We start from the raw sequence: 25,104 nt of genomic DNA on the forward strand, positions 1-25,104 counted from the left end.
GGTTTCCCAGCCCATGGCTGATGGGTTCCCAGGCTGAATTACTCCAAGGCAGGATGACAATCCCATGACAAGGATATCTAAAGCACGTGACATTGTGCTCAGGGACCAGTTGGACATTGGAGGGTGCCAGGCTGGGAGCTGGAGGAGCTTGTTGGAGAGTCAAAATTGAAAGATCACCCCAGAATGAGTAACTCAGTGTCAGGTGAGATGTGTCTCACTGGGGAGTCTTTGGTGTCACCCCACCTGTGTCTCACTGGGGAGTCTTTGGTGTCACCCCATCTGTGTCATCACCTGAGGGACCCCCCATGGGACACCCCCTTCCCCGGGACTCCACCCCCCCCCCCCCCAACCCTCCCCCGGAGGTCACTGAGTGCAGCCAGAAGCAATAAAGGAGATTTAATGTGTGGATGGGGCTTGTTGGGGGCTATTGGGGGGGTAAAGAGGGGAGGGTGCAGCTGGGGAGGAAGGGGGGCCTGGGTGGGATTCAGGGGGGAGGAGGTAAAGGGGAGGGGGGCAGCTGGGGAGGAAGGGGGAGCCTGTAGGAAGCGGGGTTGGGGCTTTGGGGTGTTGGGGGTTCCTGGGGGAGGAGAATCCCCAGGGGTTGTTGGTGGGATGTGTGAATCTTTGCGGGAATGTTGGGTTTTGGGGGGCTGGTTGGGAGGCTGCCCCATTTCCCCCCCCCCCCCCCTCCTCCCGCAGCGGCAGAGGGGCTTGGGGATGGGGGTCAGATCGCAAGGGCTTTGCTGCTCCTTCTTCCTCCTCTTCCTCCCCGCCTTTGGTGGTGGTGGGGGGGTGTCCCGTGGGGGGTCCCTCAGGTGATGACACAGGTCTCCCTGCGAGGGAAGCTGCGGCGCTGCTGGCTGAGGCCTCGCTCCAGGCGAGCATCCTCCTCCTGCGCCCTGCAGGGAGGGGAAGGGACGAGCAGAGGGGGTCGGACACCCCACCCATCATCATCCTCCCCCTCGGGACTCTCACGCCTACTCGCGCCAGTCCAGCTCCCGCACCAGCTGGTCCCACGGGTTCACCCGGGACACCAGTTCCTCCAGGAGCAGCTGCTCCTGCTGGCACCAGACAGAGGGTTTCAGCCAGTCTGGGCAGGCGCATCTCTGCCCCAGCGCTGATCACCCCAAGGCGGGTGCGAACTATTCAGTCCCCCCTTTGCTTCCCAACATCCTACAAGTGGAAACCGGGTGGCTTCATTTCATCCCCCAGCACCTCCACACACCCCCGCCGGCACTCACACAACTCACGGATGCTCCACAGCGGCCCCAAAACACCCTCACGTCCAGCTCGCATTCACATTCCCCTGCTTATCCCGCCTCTTCCCGCCGGGATCCGCTGCTCCCGGCTCCGGAAAACCGGCGGAGAGCTTCGCACCGAGCACTCCCAGCAGCCCGTGCGCGCCCCGCTGCTCGCGATTTGCATGGCCACGCCCCTCTCCAGCCGCTGCTCTGGCCGGCGTCCTCCCCTCTGCACAGGGACAAAAGCCCCACAGAGACGGTCCAGAAGCCGCCTGGCCAGAATCTGCCTCGTCAGCCATCGGATCAGGGACCCACTTGGTCTCTACACCCACCGCTCCCATCCACACCTCCCACCCAACTCCCCCAGAAATCACTGTCTCCCGATGAATCGGTTGGCAGCATTTGTTGGGATGTGCCCCAGGCTCAGGGATGCGTTTATCCACTGAGAGCAAGGCTGGGCACAGAGCAGAAGGAGTTTGGATGGCGACCATTGAAAGTGGGCAGCTTCCTTGAAAATTCACCTGGGAAACACAACCCCCCGTTTGGGTCGAGCGATGGCCGCTTCCTAAAGAAAAACTTGCCAACTTCCAGGATTGAATAGAGGAGCAACTGGCCAAGGGACACATCCAGCCCTCCCCAAGCCCATGGAATTCGCCTATTTTTACCATCCCTGAACAGGACGGGAGATGGCGCTTGGTGCACGAGGTAAGAAAAGTCAGTGAAGTGATGGAAGATGCGGGAGCTTCGCAGCCCGGTCTGCCACCTCCAAACGTGAGACCTAAAAATTGGGACTTTTGGGTTGTTTTTTCACTTTTCCCTTACACCCTGATGATTATGAGAAATTTGCCTTTTCAGTTCCTACTGTAAACAAAACTGAACCCATGGAAAGGTGTCATTGGGTGGTGCTCCCACAAGGCATGAAAAATTCACCCACTATGTGCCAGGCTTATGTAGCCTGGGCACTTGCTCCAGTACGAAGAGCCCATCCTGATCTCATCTTTTATCATCACATGGATGAGGTACTGATTGTGGGAAAAAACTTGGACATTGACAGTTTGATTCATGAGTTGACAGGGCATTTGGAAAGCAAGGGGTTACAGATTGCTCCAGAGAGAATTCAAAAGGAGCCAGTGTGGAAATCTCTGGGGTGGCAGATTGATAAAAGTACCGTAACACCCCAAAGGACTGAGATCCCAGCTGAGGTCAGCACGTTAAATGATGCTCAAAAGCTGCTTGGAGATACTAACTGGGTTAGACCATTGTGTGGCATTATGAATAGGGCACTGGAACCTGTAGTGGCATTGCTAAAGGGAGGAGGTGGTGCAGGAGCACCCAGAATCCTGTCAGAAGAAGCTAAAAAGGCCCTGGAAGTCATTAGTAACAAAATCAAAAATACATATACCCATGGATGGGATGCTGAGTGGGACATAGGAGTCACAGTCGTTAATCAAACAGAACATGTGTTTGCTATTATAATGCAGTGGACTAATGACAAAGGTCCCTTAAGGCTGTTAGAATGGGTGTTCCTGCCCATGCAGCCAAAGGGAACTGTAACTCTGTGTTTGGAGGCGACAGCCCAGGTCAGTGTAAAAGGCCACAATCACGTAGTAGAAACTGCAGGAACAGAACCCACATTTATTGTTGTTCCATCAGCAGCAGAGTATTTAGCTTGGGCCTTGAGGAACAGCACTGCCCTGCAAATAGCTTTATCAGACCGTGCAGGGGAAGTGAAAGTGCATTACCCACCACACAGAATCTCTACAGCAGCACAGAACTGTCCAGCAGAAGAAAAGCCCTTGTTGTCTGGGTGTGCGGTTCGGGGTGTTCCAGTGTTCACTGATGCAGGGGGAAGAGCTCAGAAGGCTGCGATTCCATGGCAGGAGCATGGGAAATGGCAGGATTTGCTATTCAAAGGAGCCCAAGCCTCAATCAGCAGCTGGAGCTGCAGGCGGTTGTGAGAGTGTGTGACAAGCGGAAAGCCGAACCGGTTCATCTAGTCTGTGACTCCCTGTGTGTGGTGGGAATAGTGACCCGAGTGGAACGGGCACTATTGAAAGGGGTTTCAGATGAGAGATTATATAGATTGTTTAAGGAATTCTGGCTCCTCCTGTCTAACCAACAGCATCAGCACTTTATTACCCATATTGGCAGCCACACGGGACTAACTCAGGGTCTGGCAGAGGCAATCAGAGAGCAGCCAGGTTGGCAGCACCAGCCTGGGCTGCTCCCTCAGCAGAGCGCTGTGCACAGGCTCGGAGATCACAGGAATCCTTTCATCAATCTGCCAGGGAGCTTCAACGACAACACCACCTGTCAGTTGCTGAGGCTAAAGGGCTTGTACAGTCGTGCCTGGACTGTCAGCAGTTCCCCAGTGGCCTTGCCCCTGGTGTCAATCCTCGCCTACCTGCACAGCCAGGTGCTGCCACCACCCATCACACAATGTCCTCAACAGGTCCCAACTGCCGCCTGTTGCTACTGCCCATCCCCAATGGGTCCCCACTGCCATCTGGTGTCATCCCCCATCCCTACCATGACTCACCAGCACACCGTGTGAATAACCATCCCCGATGCATCTCCAGATATCCCTGCCATACCTATGGGACATCCCCACCATGTCCCTGACATGTCCCCAGCCATCACCACCATGTCCCAAACACATCCCTGCTGTGTCCCCATGATGTCTCCCCCACATGCCCAGCTGCATCCCCGTTGTATTCCCATCCCCATCGTGTTCCTGCCATGTCACCACTGCATCCCTGCTGTGTCCTCAGTTTTCCCTTCCATGTCCCTGCCAAGTCCCCTGCTATGTCCCCTGCAGTGAGGGGGGATAGAAATATAGACACTTCATTTATTTATCTGTATATTTATTTATTTATTGATTTATAAAGCACCTATTGACAAACATTCTTTGGATCCACTCTGACAGCAGAGGGAAGAACAGGAGTCAGCCTGTCAGTCCCTCAGCGCTGCTGCTTCCAACCGATTTAAAACCAAACCAGACCAAGAGGCACAAGACTTTGCTGCCAGCTCGCTCGGCTGGTGTTTAATGCTGCTGCTCCCTCAGGGCAGCAGTACTGCCACACCCATCCCCACCATCTCCTTGCTACATCCCTGCCGTGTTCCCAGCCCTGTCCCAGCTGTCCCCCCATCACATCCTCTCCCATATCCTCACCGTACCCCCCATGGCATCCCTGCCGTGTCCCCAGCCATCCCCTCTGCTGCATGTGGCTGCCATCCCCCAGGAGCTGCTGCTCTTCTCCCGCTCACTCCACGCAGCATCGTGTACGGACCGGAGAGCTGGAGCTGGGCACAGGTGACAGTGGCAGCCACCCAGGAGGGTGCCCACACTGTTATCACTCACCTGCCCTGGGGCTATATCACAGGAAGGAGGTGACCCCCCAAACTCATTGTCCCTGTGTGCCCAGTCTGACCCCCATCTCACACAGAGGTGGGCAAGCTGGGGATACAGATCTCAGGGGAAAGTTGCAGGAGGTGGCCCTAATTCAGGCCCTGGAGATGGATTCTCTTATCCACTGTCCTTTGCTCCAGGAAGCTTCACTGCCTCGATTCTGGTGCATCATTAACCTTGATGCATGACCTGGGTGATGGCTGCAGTGCTCAGGTCAGGTCCACTCTCCATCATGAGCCCAGCTGTTCGTGGTGTCTCAGCTCCCATGTCACACAGGCCCATGGAACTACGAACAGCTCACAATGACCTTCCCAGTCCGGGTCTACCTGAGCATCTCCAATTTTAGCCACCTGGTCTCCTTGGTCCTTGTCTTGATGCTCTCCAGGGACACAGTTCTTGGACATCTACATAATGGGGGTCTGCCCAGGCAGCAATGTCCAGGCCCAGCTGCCTGGCTGTGACTGCTGCAGCTCCCCATGAAGCAAGAAAGATGGGGAGAGAGTTTTTAACAAGACCTGGAGTGGCAGGACAAGGGCCATTGTTTGCTACTGAAAGAGCAGAGATTGAGGTCTGCTTGTAGGTCCACAGCCCAGGGAAGTGCTCTGGGTCTCTGCCAAAATGGTGGGGACTCTTCTGAGAGCAAAAGCCAGTGTCCAACAGAGAAAATATGTCCCAAGATTCATGATGCATGTACAGGCAGGAGATGTTGGTGAGTGCACACATCCTTCTCCTGCCAAAAAGGTAAGTGCCTGCACAAGGTGGGCACAGGGTGATGATCGGTGGCATCAGGTGCCTGAGCTGCAGGGAAGAAAAATAAGATGAAAAAAGACCTCTGGGGACCAAGACTAAGGTAGTTCAGTAAGGCAAAAGCAAAAGCCATGTGGAGAAGCAGAGGAAAAACAAAAGAATCATTCGCTATTTCCCATCAGCAGATGATGCCCAGCAACATCCCGGGCAGCCGGGCTTCAGTACGCGCAGCGGCTGCTCCAGAACACAAGCATGGTCAGTAATAAACATCCCCTGTTCATCCACCTCTCAGCTTTTATGGCCAAGCAGATGTCGCAGGGTTTGGAACATTGTTTTTGGTGTCAGCTGACCTGGTCTTGTCCACCCACCACCTACCAGTGAGGGGGATGTTGGAGAGACAGCCTGGATGCTGGGCCAGCCCCACTCCCCAGCAGTCAAATCCCTGGGCTGGTACCAACACCCTGCTCACTCCTGAAGCACAGCACGGCCAGGGCTGCTGGGGGAAATGAACTCCACCTCAGCCAGAAACAAAACAGTCCTAAAGACAGCACCACGCTGGGTGCTGGGAAGAAACCCAGCTCTATCTCATCGAGAACAAGCACAGCCCATGATCCAAGGCTGGGAAACAAGCACATGAACTGGTGTTACACTGGTGACTCTTCTCCAGGCAGAAGATGCAACAGCACAGCACCATGTGCTGGCAGAGCGTGATCAGCTCCCTGCAGGCAGCTCCCAGCCTCTCCAGTCAGTGACAGCGCAGGGGCCACATCCAGCTGCCCTGGTCGCTCAGGGAACAGTAAGACTGTGATCACTGCAGGGATGGGAGGAAGAGACAGTGTCACCCTGGGAAAAGACCCTGTCCCCAACCCTCTGCTATGGTGGTCTCAGCATCCCACACCAGCAGCCCAGTGTCACTCTGACCATGGGTCTTGAGGGGGAGCACAGAGAGCTGGGCCTGCCCCATCCACCCCCCCAGTCCCATGTCATACCTTTGGCCAAGCTGCCAGAGCTCCCATCCATGTCTATGGGGCAGAAACAGCCACGAGCTGCCACCTCATGCTCGCTGTGGGCACAGTGCACATAAGAGAAGAGGGGAAGAGACATCAACATCCACTGTGCTTCACCATCAGGTTCAGGGGTTCTGCAGAGCTTTGCAGCTTGTGCCCACAGCCCCCGCCAGCCCCCCAGGCTCTGCCTTCCTCCCACACCCTGGGGCTTTACCTGGTCTGTGCTTCCAGATGATGAATCCAGTGATGCCAATGACAGGAGGATGGCAAGGGGAACAACCACCCCCAGCACGATGGCCGATGAGTTGGACTCTGACTCTGGGGATGAGCAGGGTGGTGAGGAGGGGAAAGGGAAGCCCCCAGACCACTCTTTCATGTGCCCAAGGCCACCAGACTCACCCCACACAAAGACCCCCGGCTCGCCCAGGCTGGCGTGCTCCACACGGCACCGGTACTTGTCCTGCTCCCCAGGAGGGGCCTCGATGGACACCCAGGTGTAGTAGGTGCCGTCACTGTTGGGCACGATGCTGCCCCACTGGGTCTCCTGGTCCCTGACCTCACCGTCCTTCAGCCAGCTGATGGTGATGGGCCGTGGGTAGAAGCCGTAAGTGCGGCAGTGCAAGGTCAGGATCTCCTGGGTCTCCTTCTTCAACACTCGGACCGTGGGGGGCTCTGGGGAGGGGGTGGCAGTGAGGGCTGGCACACACATCCACGCTGGCCCCTCCCCAAGGTCCCCATCTCCCCTCACCTTTCCTCTCCAGCACGGCCTGCCCATAGCTCACGTATTGCCTCAGCCACTCCGGGCAGGTGTTCTCCAGGTAGTGCTTCATGTGCTTAATGGCAGTCCTGTCTGCCTCCCAGTTCCTCTTGGTGATTTGTGCTGCTGCATCTGCCGCAGTGAACGTCATCGTGTCCATGTCGAAGGCAATGAAGTCCCTCCCATCGTAGGCGTACTGCAGATACCCCCTGATGGTACCGTCCTCCAGGAGGTCACAGCTGACCATGCGTTGCAGTGTGTGAGCCCCTGAAACACGACCAGGCAGATGGGGCTGAGGGGCTGCTGCAGCCCTCAGCCTTCAGTGGGGCGAGGCCCCCTGGCAGCACCCCCCACTCCAGCCCTGTGTGAGGCCCAAGGTAATTGTGCACCAACACGAGAGCTGCCCCCACCCTGCGCAGGGCCCACAGCACCTGGGGCTGTGATGCAGACCCCTTGTGCTCAGGGCAGGGCTGGGCTGTCACCCAGGCCCATGGCCCCCTTAACAGCAAAAGGATGGGACAGAGTCCTGAATGCTGGGTGAGCGAGCAGATAGGAGATGGCATGGGTTGCAGGAGCCCCTCTGGCTCTGGGGTGGGGTGTACAAAGGAATGGTGAGGGGCTGGGACACGGGGTGGGAGCCCCTCTGGTTCTGGGGGGTATTCACTGCCACAGGATGGTGAGGGCTGTGATGTGGCAGCCAGGCCTGGGATGGGTGCTGGGCATGGTGGGGAGAAGGCCAGAATGTGCTTGGCGGGGCACCCAGAGGCCTCCCTGGATCTGGCACAAAGGATCCCATGGAGTGTGGGGCTGGGGAACAGGGGTGCTTGGAGCACTCTGCCAACAGCACTGGGCTGGGAAGGACCAGCACATCCCAGGGCAGTATGGTGAGGAAGGGTAGGGTCTTCATGGGGGAGGAGGGTGTGGAGATCTCCCATCCTACAGAGCCCCTTCCCAGCCCACACTCACCCCCACTCTGGTTGTAGCGGCTCTGCAGTGTGTCCAGGTTCACTGTGGAAATCTCCTGATTGGTCTGTTCAATCTGGGTCTGCTGGTCCCATTGCTGCTGGTCCAGGTTGGCCGCCATCCAGTCTGCCCGGGGCACCGCCCTCCCCTTCTCGCTGTCGTAGCGTGAAATGAGGTTCCCGTCCATGTACCCCATGGACACAAACTGGGGTACTCCTGGGCTGGGCTCTGACACTGCGGTGTGGAGGTAGCGCAGGGAGTGGAGCTCTGTGGAGACATGGGGGGCAGTGAGGGGTGGGGGGTGCAGGGTGAGGGTGCCCATAGTGATGGGGTGCAGGATTGGGTGGTGAGCCTGGGTGGGGGTCCCAGAGCAGCAGATTGGGGGTGTGGGGTGCCACTTGAAGGGGAAGTGTCTGTTGGGGAGGGGTATGTGTCCAGTATGGAGTCCTCCTTCCCATGAAGAGAAGCCAGGGGATCCTGGTGATGATGGAAGGGGGGCCATGGCAGTGAAAAACCCAAGGTTCCCAGGAAGAGGGGTCCAAAGGTGTCCCCAGCATCAAAGAGAAACAGATCTGTGGGACCATCTTGGAATGGGATGGAAAGGGTTGGAAGGGGATGGAAAGGGATGGAAAGGGGAGTATTCTGAGGGAACACGTGGTGTTCAGGGAGTGTGACTGGGGGTCCCTGTGCCCTGGGGTGGTCCGGTGCACAGGGAATGGAGAATCGTTGTCAAGAAACAGGATCCAGGGGGGTTCCTGGGTCCCCACCCGCACTCACCGCACGCTGCCCAGCCAAGGATCCCCAGCAGCAGCAGCCCCAGGGCCCCGCCCAGCCCAGCCCCATTTGTCATCGCTCCACTCTGGGTCCCCGATGTCATGAGAATAAGGAGCCCTTCTCTGGGACAAACTTTGCCACAAGCCCCGCCCCTCACCGGTGATTGGATCTGTCACCACCCACCAGCCAATAGTAGCCTGAGACGCTTCTTACCAGTGACTCCTCCACAGCACCACACAGTCCCCCCACACCCCCCTACCCGTCCCCTTCTCAGGGCCCCAGAGCCCCCCATGGCCCCATATCACCTGTATCTCCCAGCCTGGGGACATCTCTGGGCTCCCCAAGTCACAGATCTCCCCTCCACCCCGACCTCACTTTCCTCCCCTTACCCTGGGGTACCCCAAGCCCCCCAGACCTGCCTGTCCCGGGGGGACCCAGGCGCATGGTGCCCCATGGCTCCCCCCACTCTGCTCTGACACCCTTGGGATTTGTGAGTGAAATAGATGGGACAATGATGAAAACCGTCCAGGGAGCTTGGGCACCCCCAGGGGCTTGGGGGAGGTGTCCCTTGACCCCGATGTCCCTTGAACCTGGTGTCCCTCCTGCCCTGGGTTGCATGTGTCCACCATCACCTGTGCCCAGTGTGCCTCAGGCCTGGCAGCGCTCCTGCCTGGCACTGCTTGTACTGCATCTCCTGCACAGGTCCTTCAACTTACCTCTTCAAACCAGCAAAACCACCTTCCAGAAGGATCTGGACTATCTTCTGCCCTGTCTCAGAGAATTCCTCTGCTCTCCTGCTCCATACGATGATGTCATCAGTGTACTGCAGATGCTCTGGGGCTTCACTCACTCCAGCACAGTCAGGGTCAGCCCAGGGCAGAGAGTGGGGCTGAGTTTCCACCCCTGGAGCAGTCAATTCCAGGTGGACCTGGCACCCTCCCAGGGACAGAAAACTGTGCCCTGCTCTCTGTTGTCAAAGGCATCCAGCAAAATCCAGTAGTGATATCAACTGGGGCGTCCCACTGCGCTGCCTCTGACTCCATTCCTGCTGGAGCTCCAGCATGTCCAGCACAGCAGTGCTTGTGGGCAGGGTGACTCCATCCAGCCCACAACAGCCTGCTGTCAGCCTCCACTCTCCACTGGACTTCACACTGTTCTTAACAGAGGAAGCTCTCTGTGCCCACACACATCAAGGATCCGAGTCCAAGCCAGTGCAGAACGTCCTTGTGCCCACCTGAGCAGGGAGTACCCAGGCTGGGTCTCACTTTGCTGGTACCCAGGGATGAGCACCCAGAGCCCAGGGGGACAGGAGGGCAGGGCTGCTGCCCATCCATCCCAGAGCTGGCTCAGCGGGCACAGCTCCGGCAGCGCTCGGCAGGGCCCCAGCCACAGGACACGGGGAAAGCTGGGAACTCCGAGCGGGTCGGTGCGGTGTGATACGAGGAGGACATGGGCACAGCCCGGTGCCTGGATACTCCCCGCTGCTGGTGCATGGGCTGAGCCTGTCCCAGGGTCAGACTGTTCACCCCAGAGGGACTGAGGGCAGCTGGGCAAAGCAGTTCCTGCCAGGACGGTGCCCAGAAGGGCTCCCGACTCCCACTGACTCAGCACGGCTGAGCCACAGCGGGAAGTGGGGAGTCACAAGCACCAGTCCGCAATGGGCAGTGGGGAAAAGGAGGGGGGACACGGGGAGCACTGAGGGCTCGTGGAACCTAAACCTAGAGAAACAGACCCCACAGCCTTCCACACACACATCCCCACCATTACCCACATCCTCAACGTACACCAAATGCACAGCAGCAACTCACACCAGAGCAGCAAGAGCCCGTCCTCAAGGTGGGCACAGGGGAAGGACAAGGGCTGGAGGGACAAACACAATGAGCATTAAGACTCAGCAAAGCTGCAGTCAGGGGCAGAGGCAGGAGCTGCTGGTAGAAATGCAATCCCTCAAGAGGGACTTTTTGTGTCACTTGTGGCAGATCTGTGCTCAGAGGCTCACAGTTTCAGTTTGAGTAAAACCTAGTTTAAAACAACATTCTATGTTGAAGAACCACTTGTGGTTTTTTGTTGGTTTTGTGGGTTTTTTTTCCTGTCTCACTGTCCTGCCCTGTTGTGTGAGGTTCTGTGACAGTTGCTAATTCCTCAGAATTAATGTTAATCTTGCAGTGTGTGTAGTGCCGGGCAAAGCAGCTCCCAGCAGGACTCTGCCTGGAAGGGCTCCCGATTCCCACTGACTCGGCTGAGCCACAGCGGGAAGCGGGGAGTCACAAGTGCTGGTTCGCAACGGGCAGTGAGGAAAAGGAGGGGGAGCCCCAGGGAGCGCCAAGGGCTCAGGGAGCCAAAACCTAGAGAAACACACCCACTCACTGCCCCACACACATCCCCATTTGACCACATCCGCAACGTACAACAAATCCACACCAGACACCTTCAGAAAACCGGCAAGAGGACCAGTGCAGCCAGAGGTTCAGAACCGACCCTTGCCTGGCCAGGAACGAACTGTTTGGGAAAGGTTTTGCCATGTTTTGGTTTCTGTCACTGAATGGCTGAGGGGTCTCCTTCAGCCTTTGAGGATGCCTGTAGCTACAACAGTTGCAACTTGTATTAGAATCAGCTGTATTCAGCACGCCATTGTAAGGTCGGTGTCAGTTGCACAATATGCTCCCTTAGGACCTGGTGATGTAAATGCCACCCCAATACAGCCAGAGGACAAGTGAGACACCCCAACTGCAATTAGCATTAAGACTCAGCAAGGCTGCGCTCCCTTTTAGTGGCAGAGGCAGGAGCTGATCGTAGAAATTGAATTCCACGAGTGCTATTCTGAGTCACACTCAGAGATGTCTGTGGTCAGGGGGTCTCTCCATGTGTTGGGGCAGCACCTGCAGTTCATGTGCTACAGAGATCGAGAGATGTCATCTCCCACAGCTGAGTGCTTATGTGTTCTTTGAGTGATCAGCCATAAATCTTAGCAGCTCCTATAGGCGGTGGTGTAATACTGACACCCTGACCGACAGCCTGAACCACTGGGTTGTTAATGTGTGTTGGAGACAGAGCAGTTTCAGGGGTGGTTTTTTTTAGGTTGCTGTTTGTTTCCTTTCTCTTTTTTTCTTTCTTTTTTTTTTTCTTTTTCTTTTTTATTTTCCTTTTTCCTGTCTAACTGTCCTACCCTGTTGCATGAGGTTCTGTGTCAGTTGCTGTCCTGTTTTCAGCAGGGTTACAGTTAATTTTCATCTTGCAGTGAGTGTAGAGCTGTGTTTGGGATTTAGAGTGTTGGTACCACCCTGATGGTTTAATTGTTGCCAAGCAGTCAAGGACTTTTCAGCCTCTCATCCTGCCCTGTCTCTGAGAAGGGGGAGGCAGACAATAAGCTGGGAGCACAGCTCCTCTTGGCACCCTGATTGCTGTTGCTGTGCTGGATGTTCAAAGCCCTCACTGTCCCCATGGCAGTCAAGACCCCCAGAACCAGAGGGGCTCCTACAACCTGGGTGCAGGGGGGTCTGTGTCACATGTTTACGCGATGCCTCAAGTGTTCTTGGCCCTGGGCAGGGTAGGGGCAGCTCATGTCACTGCCCAATTCCCTTGGGCCTCACACAGGGCTGGAGTGGGGGGTGCTTCTAGGGGAACCTTGCCCCACTGAAGGCCCAGGGCTGCAGCAGCCCCTCAGCCCCATCTCCCTGGTCGTGTTTCAGGGGCTCACACGCTGCAGCACATGTTTGGCTGTGACCTCCTGGAGGACAGTAGCACCAGGGGGTATCTGCAAGGGGCAGTCTCCTGGCTCTGGTTTCTGACTGCCTCCAGTGTATTCCCCTTCCTCCCTGTGCCCCCCCCCCTCTTTACAGCCCCATGGTGGGAACATGTGGAAGAGGTTCTGTGTCACCTCTGGTGCTTGCAGTGCCATCCTTCTCTCCTCGTGGCTGCAGTGTGGCCATGGCTCTTGGGCCAGGTCCTGGCACATGCACCGAGTCTGCAGTGAGCACAGGGCTGGCAGCTCATGACTGTTTCTCCCTCACCAGCATGGACAGGAGCTCTGGCAGCTTGGCCAAAGGAACAGTGTGGGACCAGGGTGGGGTGGATGTGGCTGTGCCAGTTCTCCCCTGTGCCAATGTGCTCTCTGTGGAACCCATGGCCTGAGGCACACAGGGCTGGTGGAGGGGGATGTTGAGACCCCCAGAGCAGAGAACTGGGGACAGGGAAGTGGGCCTGCATGACACTGTCTCTTCCTGCTGTCCCTGCAGTGATCCCTGCCTGACCATTCCATGAGGGTTGGGGGCTGGATGTGGCCCCTGAGCTCTCACTGGCTGCTGGAGGTGGCCAGGAGCTGCCTGCAGAGAGCTGGTCATGCTGCAGCTGCCCATGGTGCTTTACTGGTGGCTCTGTTGACCAAGGAAAACACTTTGTTTCCCTTACTTCAAAGACTGGGCAATCGTTTTTTACCAATTTTGAGATTGCAGGTGATTTCTGCTGCGTGTGCACAGGCACTAATCAGTCCCCACCTCCTCTCCCAGTACCTGGGCTGCTCTCACAGCCTTAGATTGTGTGCTGTGCTGTTTTTCCCTGGGATAGAGCTGGGTTTCTTCCCAGCAGCCCAGCATGGTGCTGTGTTTAGGACTGGGTTTGGTCTGGCTGAGGTGAAGTTCATTTCTCCCCAGCAGCCCTGGCCATGCTGTGCATTGGGAGTGAGCAGGGTGTTAGTACCAGCCCAGGGATTTGGCTGCTGGGGAGCAGGGCTGGCCCAGCATCCAGGCTGTCTCTCCAACATACCCCTCAGCGGTAGGCTGTGGGTGGGCAAGACCTTGGGAGGGGCACAGCCAGGACAGCTGATCCCAACTGAGCAAAGGGATATTGCAAACCCTGGGACATCTGCTCAGCCATAAAAGATGAGAGAAAGGAGGATGAATAGGGGATGTTTGTTATTTACAATGTTTGTCTTTTGGAGAACTCCTGTGTGTGCTGAAGCCTGGGTTCCTGGGAGGTGTCTGGACATTGGCTGCTTAGTGGACATAGAGAATAAATGTTATGTTTTCCCTTTGTTTCTTTCCTTATTACACATCCTTTATTTTGACTAATGAGATCTTTTCCCTCCTCTCTCTGTCCTGCTGAGGCGAGGAGTGATGGAACAGCTTGGTGGGCCCTGCTGCCCAGCCAACACCAACCCCCTACAATGATTTGTGACCAGATCTGCGTTGGCAATACAGTGATGGATCTCAACAGTGGTGACACAGTGTGATGCTAAGAGGGACACAGCGAGGCAGAGGAACCAAACTAAAAAGATATTCCAGGACATAGTATGTAATGGTTGGGGATAAAAAGGAAAAGAGAGGGGCTGGGGGGATTGGCCAGGACATCCATCTCCTTGTGGAGGTGACCAGCTCTGAGCCCATGCAGACAAGTACTGAGAAGGTTTCTTTCTCTGAAACCATGTAGGTGGGCACTGAGAAGGATTCCTGCCTTGAGGCCATGCAGAGGGGCATTGAGAAGAAGGTTTCGTTCTTACAGGCCATGTGGGCAGATGGTCACTGACTAAAACAGGGAGTCACCTCTGAACTACAATTGCTGCTCTTGCAGTCTTCCTTTTGCTGCTGATGGATCTGAAGAAGCCCTTCTTGTTCTCCTGAACATCCCTTGCCACTTTAATTCCAAGTGGACCTTAGCCTTCCTTGCTGCTTGTTCATACATTCTCTGACTACATCCCTATAGTCCTCCCAAGTGGCCACTCCCTTTTTCCACATGCTCTAAGCTTTCTTCTTGGAGTTTTTCTGGGGCTCTCTTCTCATCCATGAACGTCTCCTGCCTACTTTGCTTGATTTTCTAGTCTTAAGGATGCACCAATCTTGAGCTCAGAGGAAGTGATGCTTGAATACTGACCAGCTCCCTTGGGCCTCTCTACCTTCTAGACTCTGAACCCATGATATTCTCCCAAAGTGATCTTTGAAGAGGCCAAAGTTAGCTCTCCTCCAATCCAGGGTTGTAATCCTACTCATTGCCCTGCTCCTCCCACATAGAATCCTGCACTCTTCCATCTCATGGTCACTGCAGCCCATGATGCCCCCCGCCAACTTTCACATCCTCAGCCATGAAGGTGTTAGTACAAGGTCCAGCAGCACCTGTTTCTGCTGCTCCACAGTCCAGGTAATTGGGGGTTTGTTTGCTGCTCTGGGTGGCTCTCCTTCATTTCCTCCTGTGCAAGGGGCGCCTGGGCTGGACCATGTGTGGGCCAGGCTGTGCCTGGGTGTGTTTGGTGACTCCCAGACCACGGCACTGGCCTGTTCCCCCTCTGTGTTCTTGCCTGTGCAACCCCTTATGAGTTCCATCAGTGGATCCAAGAGGAGCCATCTCTCCCCTGACACCTCAAGTACTGTTGTGCCCCAGCTGCTGCCTCCCCGCCCCTCTCCTCCCCACTGGGGCCACAGCCCCACCATTGCCTGTTTCCATGGGACTGAGCTCAGCTATGGTCATGCTGGGGCCAGTCCTGGGATGGGATCTTTAGGAGATGCCTGGTGTCCTGCCCTGTGGGGCATATCCTGGCCCCAAGGTGATGAAACCTGCCCAGCACTGAGCTCTGCCCCTGATGCTCCTGTCCCATGCAGATGTGGTGACCCTGGATCCCAACACGGCTCATCTGGTACTTATCATGTCAGCAGATGGGAGAAGTGTGATAAGAGGAAGAGTATGGAAGAACCTACTCAACACCACTCAGAGATTTACATTTCAGTGCTGTGTGCTGGACTGGGAGGGGTTCAGTGAGGGGAGGCACTGCTGGGAGGTGGAGGTGAAGAGGAGGTAGGAGATGATTCAGGGTGGGTTCTGGGGGTGTCCAGGGACTCTGTGAACAGGAAGGGGTATTTGGACCTGATGGGGGGGTACAGGGGATGCTGCACTGCTTTGGGCAGTTTCAGTCTGTCACCTCTCCTCCCAGCCCCCTGTCCCTGTCCCAGGTCCCTGCAGAGTCTGGGTCTGTCTGGACTGCCCGCGGGGGCTGGTGACTTTCATTGATGGTGACAATAGGCTCAAGATCTTTCCCAGAGGCCTCGTTCAAAGGAGAGATCATCCACTCCTGATTTTGGATGGAGACAGAGGGAACTGGGCTGTGCCTCAGAGACAGAAGCTCCTGCTCTACTTCCACCCTCCCTGTAGACCCATAGAGCTCCTGGTCTTCTGCAGACCCTGCCTGCACTCCTGTCTTTGGGCCACACCAGCAGATGACCCTCTGTGCCCTGTCCCTGCCCAGGGAGCAGGGGGGCAGGGAGGGTTTTTTTCTGGGCTAGAGCTCATTTGCCCACCATGGCTGGTACGGGCTGTGTGTTGTATTCCTGCTTCAGGCAGAGCTGGTAACAGTGTGATGATGTAATTGTTAGGAGCCACATGGGGATGCGCAAGCCGTGGCCAGGACAGGTTTGCTCACCCTGTGTTAGATTGTATTTCCAGCTGTCACTGCTGTAACCTCTCTGCTGCAGGCTCTGGTGCTTGTTCTGCTGAAATCTAGGAAGTAGAATTTTGCAAGTAGGTGGAACAGAAATGTGTTTGTGTTGGTGCCCAGACACGGTTAATCGGGGGTTCAGGGCTCTGTATGGCTTTGCTCCCTCTGAAGATGAGCCTAAGGACTCATCCAAAGCACACTTTAGTAACAAGCATCCTTGGGGAGAGCTGAATGTCTGAGGAAGAGGAAAGCTCCTGCCCCAGCTGGGGTGAGGGCTGGGGGATGGCCAGAGAGGGATGAAGGCAACAGGAATGGGCAGGAACTGGGGGCAGGGAAAGGTGGCTGGAGGAGTTTGGGATACTCCACACAATTAAAACACTGGACAAGTAACCCCCCAAATACCTGCAAGGAACATCTGTGCTAATTTAGAAATGCTTGACCAGTAGCAGATGATGAGGTAATTACTAACCAATTATCATCAGTCTAGGTGGCTTTTCCTAACCCTGTCACAAGATCAAGATGGGGCAGATTGTGTGTGCTGGGTGATGGCTTTGTGGAATTACCACCCAGCACCTGTCTCTGCACAGGCATGGAATAAATCCAGTCCCTCTGCTCTGTGTGTGTGTGTTGGTGTCCTGCACAGGGGGACATGATCTGGCAGTGCTCTGGAGCCTTCAATGCCAGAACGACATGGACCTCTTGGAGGAGGTCACAAGGATGATCAGAGGACTTGAGCACCTCTCCTACAAAGACAGGCTGAGAGAGTTGGGGTGCTTCAGCCTGGAGAAGAAACTCAGAGCCCCTTTCCAGAACCTGGCACAAGTTGCCCAGAGAGGTGTTGGAGGCCCCATCCCTGGAGACATTGAAGATCAGGCTTGATGAAGCTCTGAGCAACCTGATGGAGTGAAAGGTGTCTCTGCTTACTTTAAGGGGGATTGGACTTGATGGGCTTTAAAAGTTCCTTCCAACCCAGAGCATTCTGTGATCTTGTAACTCGGGACTCAGGGCTGGAACAGCCCCGGGGATGTCTCCACCCCCAAGTGTCAGGAGAGGGCAGTGTGAGCCCAGAAAAGCCCCTGAGCCCCAGCTCCCAGGCAGGACCAGCAGATCGCCTCCCAGCAGAGCATCCTCCTGCCCAGACTGGAATGCTTGGAGCACCTGAATGGGTGTCTGAGGGATGTTGGGTGCTGAGGAGCTACCAGTCTCCTCCTGCCTGGGGACAAAGGGGGATGGGTGGATAAGGGGACACAGGAGGGTCATGGGAATGATGATGCCAAACTCACTCCTTGCCTGTAACAGCCTAAATAAACATAAGCACAATCCTTGTGTCTCTGTGTCCTTCTCCCTGACCAAGTGTGGTGGTTCAGCCCCAAGCCACCCGTTGCCCTCCTCTGTCTCCCCCTTCTTCCTTTCAAGCACAGCCACAGCTGTGTCTCTCAGAGAGTCCTGTGGATCCAGGGCCATCACATCTGCCTGGGACAGGAGGTTTCACCACCCTGAGGCCAGGATCTGCTCTGCAGGGCAGATGTGACATCTTCCTCTTAGACATCCCATCCTTGGGAGAGCTTCAGCAAGTCCATGGATGAGCTCAGTCCCATGGAAACAAGCACTCATGGTGCCATGGCCCCAGTATGAAGGAGCAGGATGGGGAGGCAGCGGCTGGGTCCAGGCAGTGCCTGAGGTGCCAGTGGGAGAGATGGCTCCTCTTGGCCCCACTGATGGAGCTGTAAACAGATGGGGTAGGCCAGAAAACAGCAGGGGAAGAGGCCAGTGCTATGATCTGGGGTGTGAGAGTCACCAAGCACACCCAGGCATGGACAGTCTTGTGCACTGGCCAGCCCAGATGTCCCTTGCACAGGAACAGTTGTGGAACATTCAGACAGGGATCACTGAAGGGACAGGAGGAAAAGACAGTATCACTCAGGGCCACTTCCCTGTCCCCAAACCTCTGCTCTCAAGGTCTCAACATCCCCCTCTACCAGCCAGGTGTGACTCAGGCCATGGGTTCCACAGGGGACACATTGACACAGGAGAGAACTGGCACAGCCACATCCAGTCCCCTGGTCCCACACCCTACCTTTGGCCAAGCTGCCAGAGCTCCTGTGCCTGTGAGGGAGAAACATCCATGAGCTGCCAGCCCTGTGCTCACTGCGGGCTCAGTGCACGTGCCAGGAGCCGGCCCGGAGCACTGTGGCTCATGCCCACAGAATCACAGAATCACAAGATCATCAAGTCCAACCGGTCAGCCCCGGCCAGCCCCCTGTGCTCTGCCTTTCTCCTGTCCTTCAGACAGCTGATGGTGATTTGCCACAGGTAGAAGCAACAGGCATAGCAGTGCAAGGTCAGGATCCCTGTGGGTCTCCTTCCCAGACACTCAGACCCTGGGGGGCTCTGGGGAGGGGATGGCTGTGAGGTCTGACACACATATCCACGCTGGCCACTCCCCAGGGCAATGACGCAAGAGCTGCCCCCACCCTGCCCAGGGCTCACAGCACTTGGGGCGTCACGTAAAGCTGTGACACAGACTCCCTGCTCCCAGGGTGTGGATACCTCTCTGGTTCTGGGGGTCTTGACTGCCATGGGGACCGTGAGGATTTTGAACATCCGGTCCAGCACCAGCAGTCAGGGTGCCAGGAGGAGCTGTGCTCCCAGTTTATTGACTGCCTCCTCCTTCTCAGAGACAGGGCAGGATGAGAAGCTGAAAAGTTCTTGACTGCTTAGCAACAAGTGGAGGGCCACGAAGATGATTAGAGGGCTGGAGCACCTGCCCTATGAAGAGAAACTGAGGAAACTGGGCTTGTTCAGCCTGGAGAAGAGAAGGCTGTGGGGGGACCTCACTGCAGCCTTCCAGTCCCTGAAGGGAGCTTATAAGCAGGAGGGGATTCAACTTTTAAAAAGGATAGACAATGGCAGGACAAGGGGGAATGGACTAAAGCTAAAGGAGGGAAGGTTTAGATTAGATATTAGGGGGGAGTTTTTTACAGAAAGAGTGGTGAGGTGCTGGAACAGGCTGCCCAGAGAGGTAGTGGATGCCCCGTCCCTGGAAGTGTTCAAGGCCAGGTTGGATGGGGCCCTGGGCAGCCTTGTGTAGCTCCAGGACTGGAGGTTGGTGGCACCTGCCTGTGGCAGGGGGGTTGGAGCTCTATGATCCTTGGCGTCCCTTCCAACCCAGGCCATTCTATGATTCTATGAAAGGGACAAAAGAATTGCATGGCTTTAAAAAGGACATTCTATGATTCCATGATTCTATGAATTAAACCATCAGGGTGGTACCAACACCTGAAATCCCAAACACACACTGTAAGATTTGCATTAACTCTAATTCTGAGGAATAAGCAACTGTTACAGAACTTCACACAACAGGGAAGGACAGTGAGACAGGAAAAAAACCCCAGAAAACCAAGAAAAACCGCAAAGAGAATGGTTCTTGAACATAGAAGGCGGTTTTAAACTAGGTTTTACTCAAACTGAAACTGAGCCTGAAAGCACAGATTTGCTGTGTGGGAAACAAAAGGTCCCTCTTGAGGAATTGCATTTCTACCAGCAGCTCCTGCCTCTGCCCGTAAGTGACTGCAGCTTTGCTGAGTCGTAACACTCATTGTGTTTGTCCCTCCAGACCTTGTCCTTCCCCTGTGCCCACCTTGAGGATGGGCTCTTGCTGCTCTGGTGTGTGTTGCTGCTGTGCGTTTGGTGTACGTTGAGGATGTGGGCAACGGTGGGGATGTGTGTGTGGAAGGCTGTGGGGTCTGTTTCTCTAGGTTTAGGTTCCACGAGCCCTCAGTGCTCCCCGTGTCCCCCCTCCTTTCCCCTGCTGCCCATTGCGAACTGGTGCTTGTGACTCCCCACTTCCCGATGTGGCTCAGCCGTGCCGAGTCAGTGGGAGTCGGGAGCCCTTCTGGGCAGTGTCCTGGCAGGAGCTGCTTTGCCCGGCTGCCCCCAGCTCCCCCAGGGTGAACAGTCTGACCCTGGGATGGGCTCAGCCCGTGCACCAGCAGCGGGGAGTATCCAGGCACCGGGCTGTGCCTGTGTCCTCCTCGTATCACACCACACCGACCCGCTCGGAGTTCCCAGCTTTCCCCGTGTCCCGTGGCTGGGGCCCTGCCGAGCGCTGCCGGAGCTGTGCCCAACGAGCCAGCTCTGGGATGGATGGGCAGCAGCCCTGCCCTCCTGTCCCCCTGGACTCTGGGTACTCGTCCCTGGGTACCAGCAAAGTGAGACTCGGCCTGGGTACCCCCTGCTCAGGTGGGCACGGGACGTTCTGCACTGGCTTGGACTCAGACCCTTGATGTGTGTGGGCATGGAGAGCTTCCTCTGTTAAGAACAGTGTGAAGTCCAGTGGAGAGTGGAGGCTGACAGCAGGCTGTTGTGGGCTGGATGGAGTCACCCTGCCCATGAGAGCTGCTGTGCTGGACATGCTGGAGCTCCAGCAGGAACTGGAGTCAGAGGCAGCGCAGTGGGACGCCCCAGCTGATACCACTACTGCATTTTTCTGGATGCCTTTGGCAGCAGAGAGCAGGACACAGTTTGCTGTCCCTGGGAGGGTGCCCAGTCCACCTGGAATTGACTATGGGGTGGAAACAGCCCCACCATCTGCTCTGGGCTGACCCCAACTGTGCTGGAAGGGGTGAAGCCCCAGAGCACCTGCAGTACACTGATGACATCATCGTATGGGGCAGGAGAGCAGAGGAATTCTCTGAGAGAGGGCAGAAGATAGTCCAGATCCTTCTGAAAGGTGTTTTTTCTGGTTTGGACTGGTAAGCTGATGGACCTATGCAGGAGATGCAGTACAAGCAGCTCCAGGCAGGAGCGCTGCAAGGTCCAAGGTATGCTGGACACAGGTGATGGCAGACACAAGCAACCCAGTGCATGAGGGGCTGCAGGGGCAAGGAACAGCTCCTGCAAGCCCCAGGGGTGCCCACACTCTCTGGGAGGTTTTTATCCTTGTCCCATCTGTTTCACCCACAAACCCACATGGTGTCAGAGCCGGGTCGGGAGAGCCACGGGGTGCCAGATGCCTGGGTCCCCCACGGACAGACAGGTCTGGGGGTCTCAGGGTGTCCCAGGGTAGGGAATGAGAGTGGTGCTGGTGTGGGGGGAAGAACTGTGATAGGGGTGACCCCAGCCTGGGGGATACAGGTGAAATGGGGCTGTGGAGGGGTTCTGGGACCCTGAGGGGGTGGGGGGGCTAGGCGGTCCCGTGGGAGGAGTTACTGGTAAGAGTCTCTGGCTGCCATTGGTGGGCAGATGGTGGCGCAGCCAATCGCGGGTCTCAGGGCGGGGCTGGCAGCGAGGTTTGTCCTGGAGCGGGGCTCCTTTCACTCAGAACATCTGGAACCCAGAGCGGAGGGATGTGGCTGGACCGGGCACTGGGGCTGCTTCTGCTGCTGAGGGTCCTCAGCTGGGCGGCGTGTGGTAAGTGCGGGGGGGTCCCGGGAACCCCACTGGACCCAGTTTCTTGATAATGGTTTTCCATTCCCTGCACACTGGACCACTCCGGGGCACAGACACCCCCAGTCACTCTCCCCAGAGAATGGGTGCCCCCTTGGAACACTCCCCTTCCATCCTCTTCCATCCCTTTCCGTCCCCTTCCCAGACACTCCCATCCTGGACACAGACCCCATCCTGGACACAGATTCCCCCCACCAGACACTTCCCCTTGAAGCTGCCCCCACGCCCCCAATCTGCTGCACTGGGATCCCCACCCTGGCTCACCAACCACTTCTGAACTGTGGACACCCTCACCCAACAACCCCCCTAACAGTCACTGTTCCCCGTGTCCCCACAGAGCTCCACTCCCTTCGCTACTTTGGCATTGCGGTGTCAGAGCCCAGCCCAGGAGTACCCCAGTTTGTGTCCATGGGGTACTTGGACGGGAACCTCATTTTGCGCTACGACAGCGAGAAGGGGAGGATGGTGCCCCGGGCAGACTGGATGGCGGCCAACCTGGACCAGCAGTACTGGGACCAGGAGACCCAGGTGGGACAGAACAATCAGGAGATTTACACTGTGAACCTGGACACACTGCAGAGCCGCTACAACCAGAGTGAGGGTGAGTGTGGGCTGGGATGGGACTCTGTGGGATGGGAGATCTCCATCCCCTCCTCCCCCATGAAGATGCTACCCTTCCCCATGCTACTGACCTACTGACATGCTGATCCTTCCCAGCGCAGCGCTGCTGCCAGAGAGCTCCCAGTCCTCTTGTCCCCCAGCATGAGGGGTGTCAGCTGCCTGTCCCAACCCTACAGTCCTTGGGATCCCTTGTCCCAGAGCCAGAGAGGGTTCTGGGTGCCTCACCAAACACATTCCATCTTCCCATTCACCATGCCCAGCACCCCATCCCAGGCCTGGCTCCCCCATCCCAGCCTTCACTGTCCCCATGACAGTGGAGATCTTAAAAATCCACCTTGTGTCCTAGCCCCTCACCCTTCCTTTGAAACTTTGTACCCTCTACTGCAGACCCAGAGGGGCTTCCACAACTCATCTGATCTCTTATTCACCCCTACCAGAATTCAGGACCCTGTCCCATCCCTTTGCTGTCGCAGGGCACCGTGGGGCTGGGTGCCAGCCTGGTGCACAGGGCATCTGTGTCACAGCTTTACATGATGCCCAAGTGCTGCGGGCCCTGGGCAGGGTGGGTGCAACACTCGTGTCGGTGCCCAATTCCCTCAGTCCTCACACAGGGCTAGAGTTAGGGGTGCTGATGGGGGGCCTTGCCCCACTGAAGGCCCAGGGCTGCAGCAGCCCCTCAGCCCCATCTCCCTGGTCGTGTTTCAGGGGCTCACACACAGCAACACATGTACGGCTGTGACCTCCTGGAGGACAATAGCACCAGGGGGTTTTGGCAAATAGCCTACGACGGAAGAGACTTCATTGCCTTTGACATGGACACGATGACGTTCACTGCGGCAGACGAGGGAGCACAAATCACCAAGAGGAACTGGGAGGCAGATGGGACTGTCGCTGAGAGCTGGAAGCACTACCTGGAAAGCACCTGTACCACGTGGCTGAGGAAATACATGAGCTATGGGCAGGCTGTGCTGGAGAGGAAAGGTGAGGGGAGATGGGGACCCTGGGGAGAGGCCAGCGTGCATGTGTGTGCCAACCCTCACTGCCACCCCCTCCCCAGAGCCCCCCACAGTGCGAGTGTTGAAGAAGGAGACCCAGGGGATCCCGACCTTGCACTGCCGCGCTTACGGCTTCTACCCACGGCCCATCACCATCAGCTGGCTGAAGGACGGTGAGGTCAGGGACCAGGAGACCCAGCGGGGCAGCATCGTGCCCAACAGCGATGGCACCTACTACACCTGGGTGTCCATTGAGGCCCCTCCTGGGGAGCAGGACAAGTACCGGTGCCGTGTGGAGCACGCCAGCCTGGCTGAGCCGGGGGTCTTTGCAATGGGTGAGTCTGGTGGCCTTGGGCATGTGCAGAGGTGGGCTCGGGGCATTCCCCTTGCCCTCCCCCTCCTCACAGCCCTGTTCTTCCCCAGAGCCAGAGTCCAACCAATTGACCATCGTGCTGGGGGTGGTTGTTTCCCTTGCCATCCTGGCTGTCATTGCCATCATTGGATTTGTCATCTGGAAGCGCAGATCAGGTAAAGCCCCGGGGTGTGGGAGGAAGGCAGAACCCAGGGGGCTGGCAGGGGCTGTGGGCACAAGCCACATAGCCCTGGGGAGCCCTCAAGCCTAAGGGTGAAAGGCAGTGGATGCTGATATCTCTTTCTTTCTCTTTGCAGGGAAGAAGGGCTGCAGCAGGGTGTAAAGTGAGTACTGGGGTCATGTTCCAGCCATTGCCCAATGCCAGGGCAGTCTCGTGTTTCTGGCTGCATTTCCTCACCCCCTTCCTCCCTTGTCTCCAGTCACCAGGCTGGGGGAGGGGAGCACTCAGACTCTCAGAGGGTTGTTGACAGGGAGGCTCCCCTGGGTGACTCTGTCCCTTCCTCCTGTCCCTTCAGTGATCCACACATAACTGATTCACGTTGACTGGGGAGCTGGACGTGTCCCCCAGATGCCGATGTGCTGGAGGCAGCTGGAGCTGCCTGCAGAGAAATGATCATGCTGTGCCTGTCCACACTGATGTGCTGGTGGCTCTGCTGGCTGTGGGAAATGCCTTGTTTCCCGTGCTTTGGTAATTGCACAATCCCATTTTTAGCATTGTTTTAATTTTGAAAGTGATTTCTTGTGCATGTGCACAAGCAATAACTGGTCCCAGCCCTCTGGCGGGCTGTGCCTCCTCTTCCTTCAGGTCTGATATAGCCAGTACCAGCCAGCTCAAGGACAGACCCACCAGTTATCAATGCCAAGCCAATCAGTGACTGTGGTAGTGCTTCTGTGATAACGTATTTAAGGAATAAAACCCACAAGTGTCAGCTTTTTGCTGCCAGAGAAATGAGTGAGAAGGTGTGAGAAACTTTGCAGCCACCAAGGTCAATGAGGAGAGGCAGGAGGTGCTCCAGATGAGAGATTCCCTTGCAATCCCTGGAGAAGACCGTGGCCAGGCAGGTTGTCCCTCTACAGCCCATGGAAGATGATGGGGAGCAGAGATCCCATGTGCAGCCCGTGGAGGACCCCATGCTGGAGCAGTTGGAGACACCTGAACAATGCTGTGGAAAGCCCATGTTGGAGCAAGCTCCTAGCAGGACCTGCAGCCCGTGGAGAGAGTCTCACACCAGAGCAGGTTTGCTGGGGGGACTTGTGACTCCGTGGGGAACCAGGCTGGAGCAGTCTCATGCTGAAGGTCTGTACCCCATGGAAGTGACCCACGCTGGGGCAGCTGGTGAAGAGCTAAAGCT

The 25,104-nt window shown here is 56.6% G+C and overlaps 2 protein-coding genes across 2 annotated transcripts in view; one reads left to right on the forward strand and one right to left on the reverse strand.

The window, feature by feature from the left end:
• The window catches only part of LOC311202786 (class I histocompatibility antigen, F10 alpha chain-like), a gene marked incomplete at its 5' end in the record, with an annotated part of 48,503 nt that extends 24,375 nt beyond the window's left edge, over positions 1-24,128 (forward strand). Inside the window, 5 exons of the mRNA XM_084277432.1 lie at positions 22,101-22,364; positions 23,090-23,365; positions 23,442-23,714; positions 23,803-23,907; positions 24,049-24,128. Coding sequence (XP_084133558.1) covers positions 22,101-22,364; positions 23,090-23,365; positions 23,442-23,714; positions 23,803-23,907; positions 24,049-24,074 — 944 coding nt within the window. The 3' untranslated portion in view covers positions 24,075-24,128. The remainder of the gene's footprint in view (positions 1-22,100; positions 22,365-23,089; positions 23,366-23,441; positions 23,715-23,802; positions 23,908-24,048) is intronic.
• On the reverse strand, positions 812-8,974 carry LOC311202828 (class I histocompatibility antigen, F10 alpha chain-like; the record flags this gene model as incomplete). The annotated part of the gene is made up of 8 exons (XM_084277478.1): positions 812-899; positions 982-1,061; positions 1,378-1,470; positions 6,619-6,722; positions 6,804-7,076; positions 7,153-7,428; positions 8,128-8,391; positions 8,902-8,974. The coding sequence occupies 8 exons, from the start codon at positions 8,972-8,974 to the stop codon at positions 812-814; spliced, it is 1,251 nt and encodes a 416-aa protein (XP_084133604.1).
• Positions 24,129-25,104: the final 976 nt, after the last annotated feature.

This window comes from Gallinula chloropus (genome assembly GCF_964237585.1).
Source record: "Gallinula chloropus genome assembly, chromosome: 32".
NCBI lineage: Eukaryota > Metazoa > Chordata > Aves > Gruiformes > Rallidae > Gallinula > Gallinula chloropus.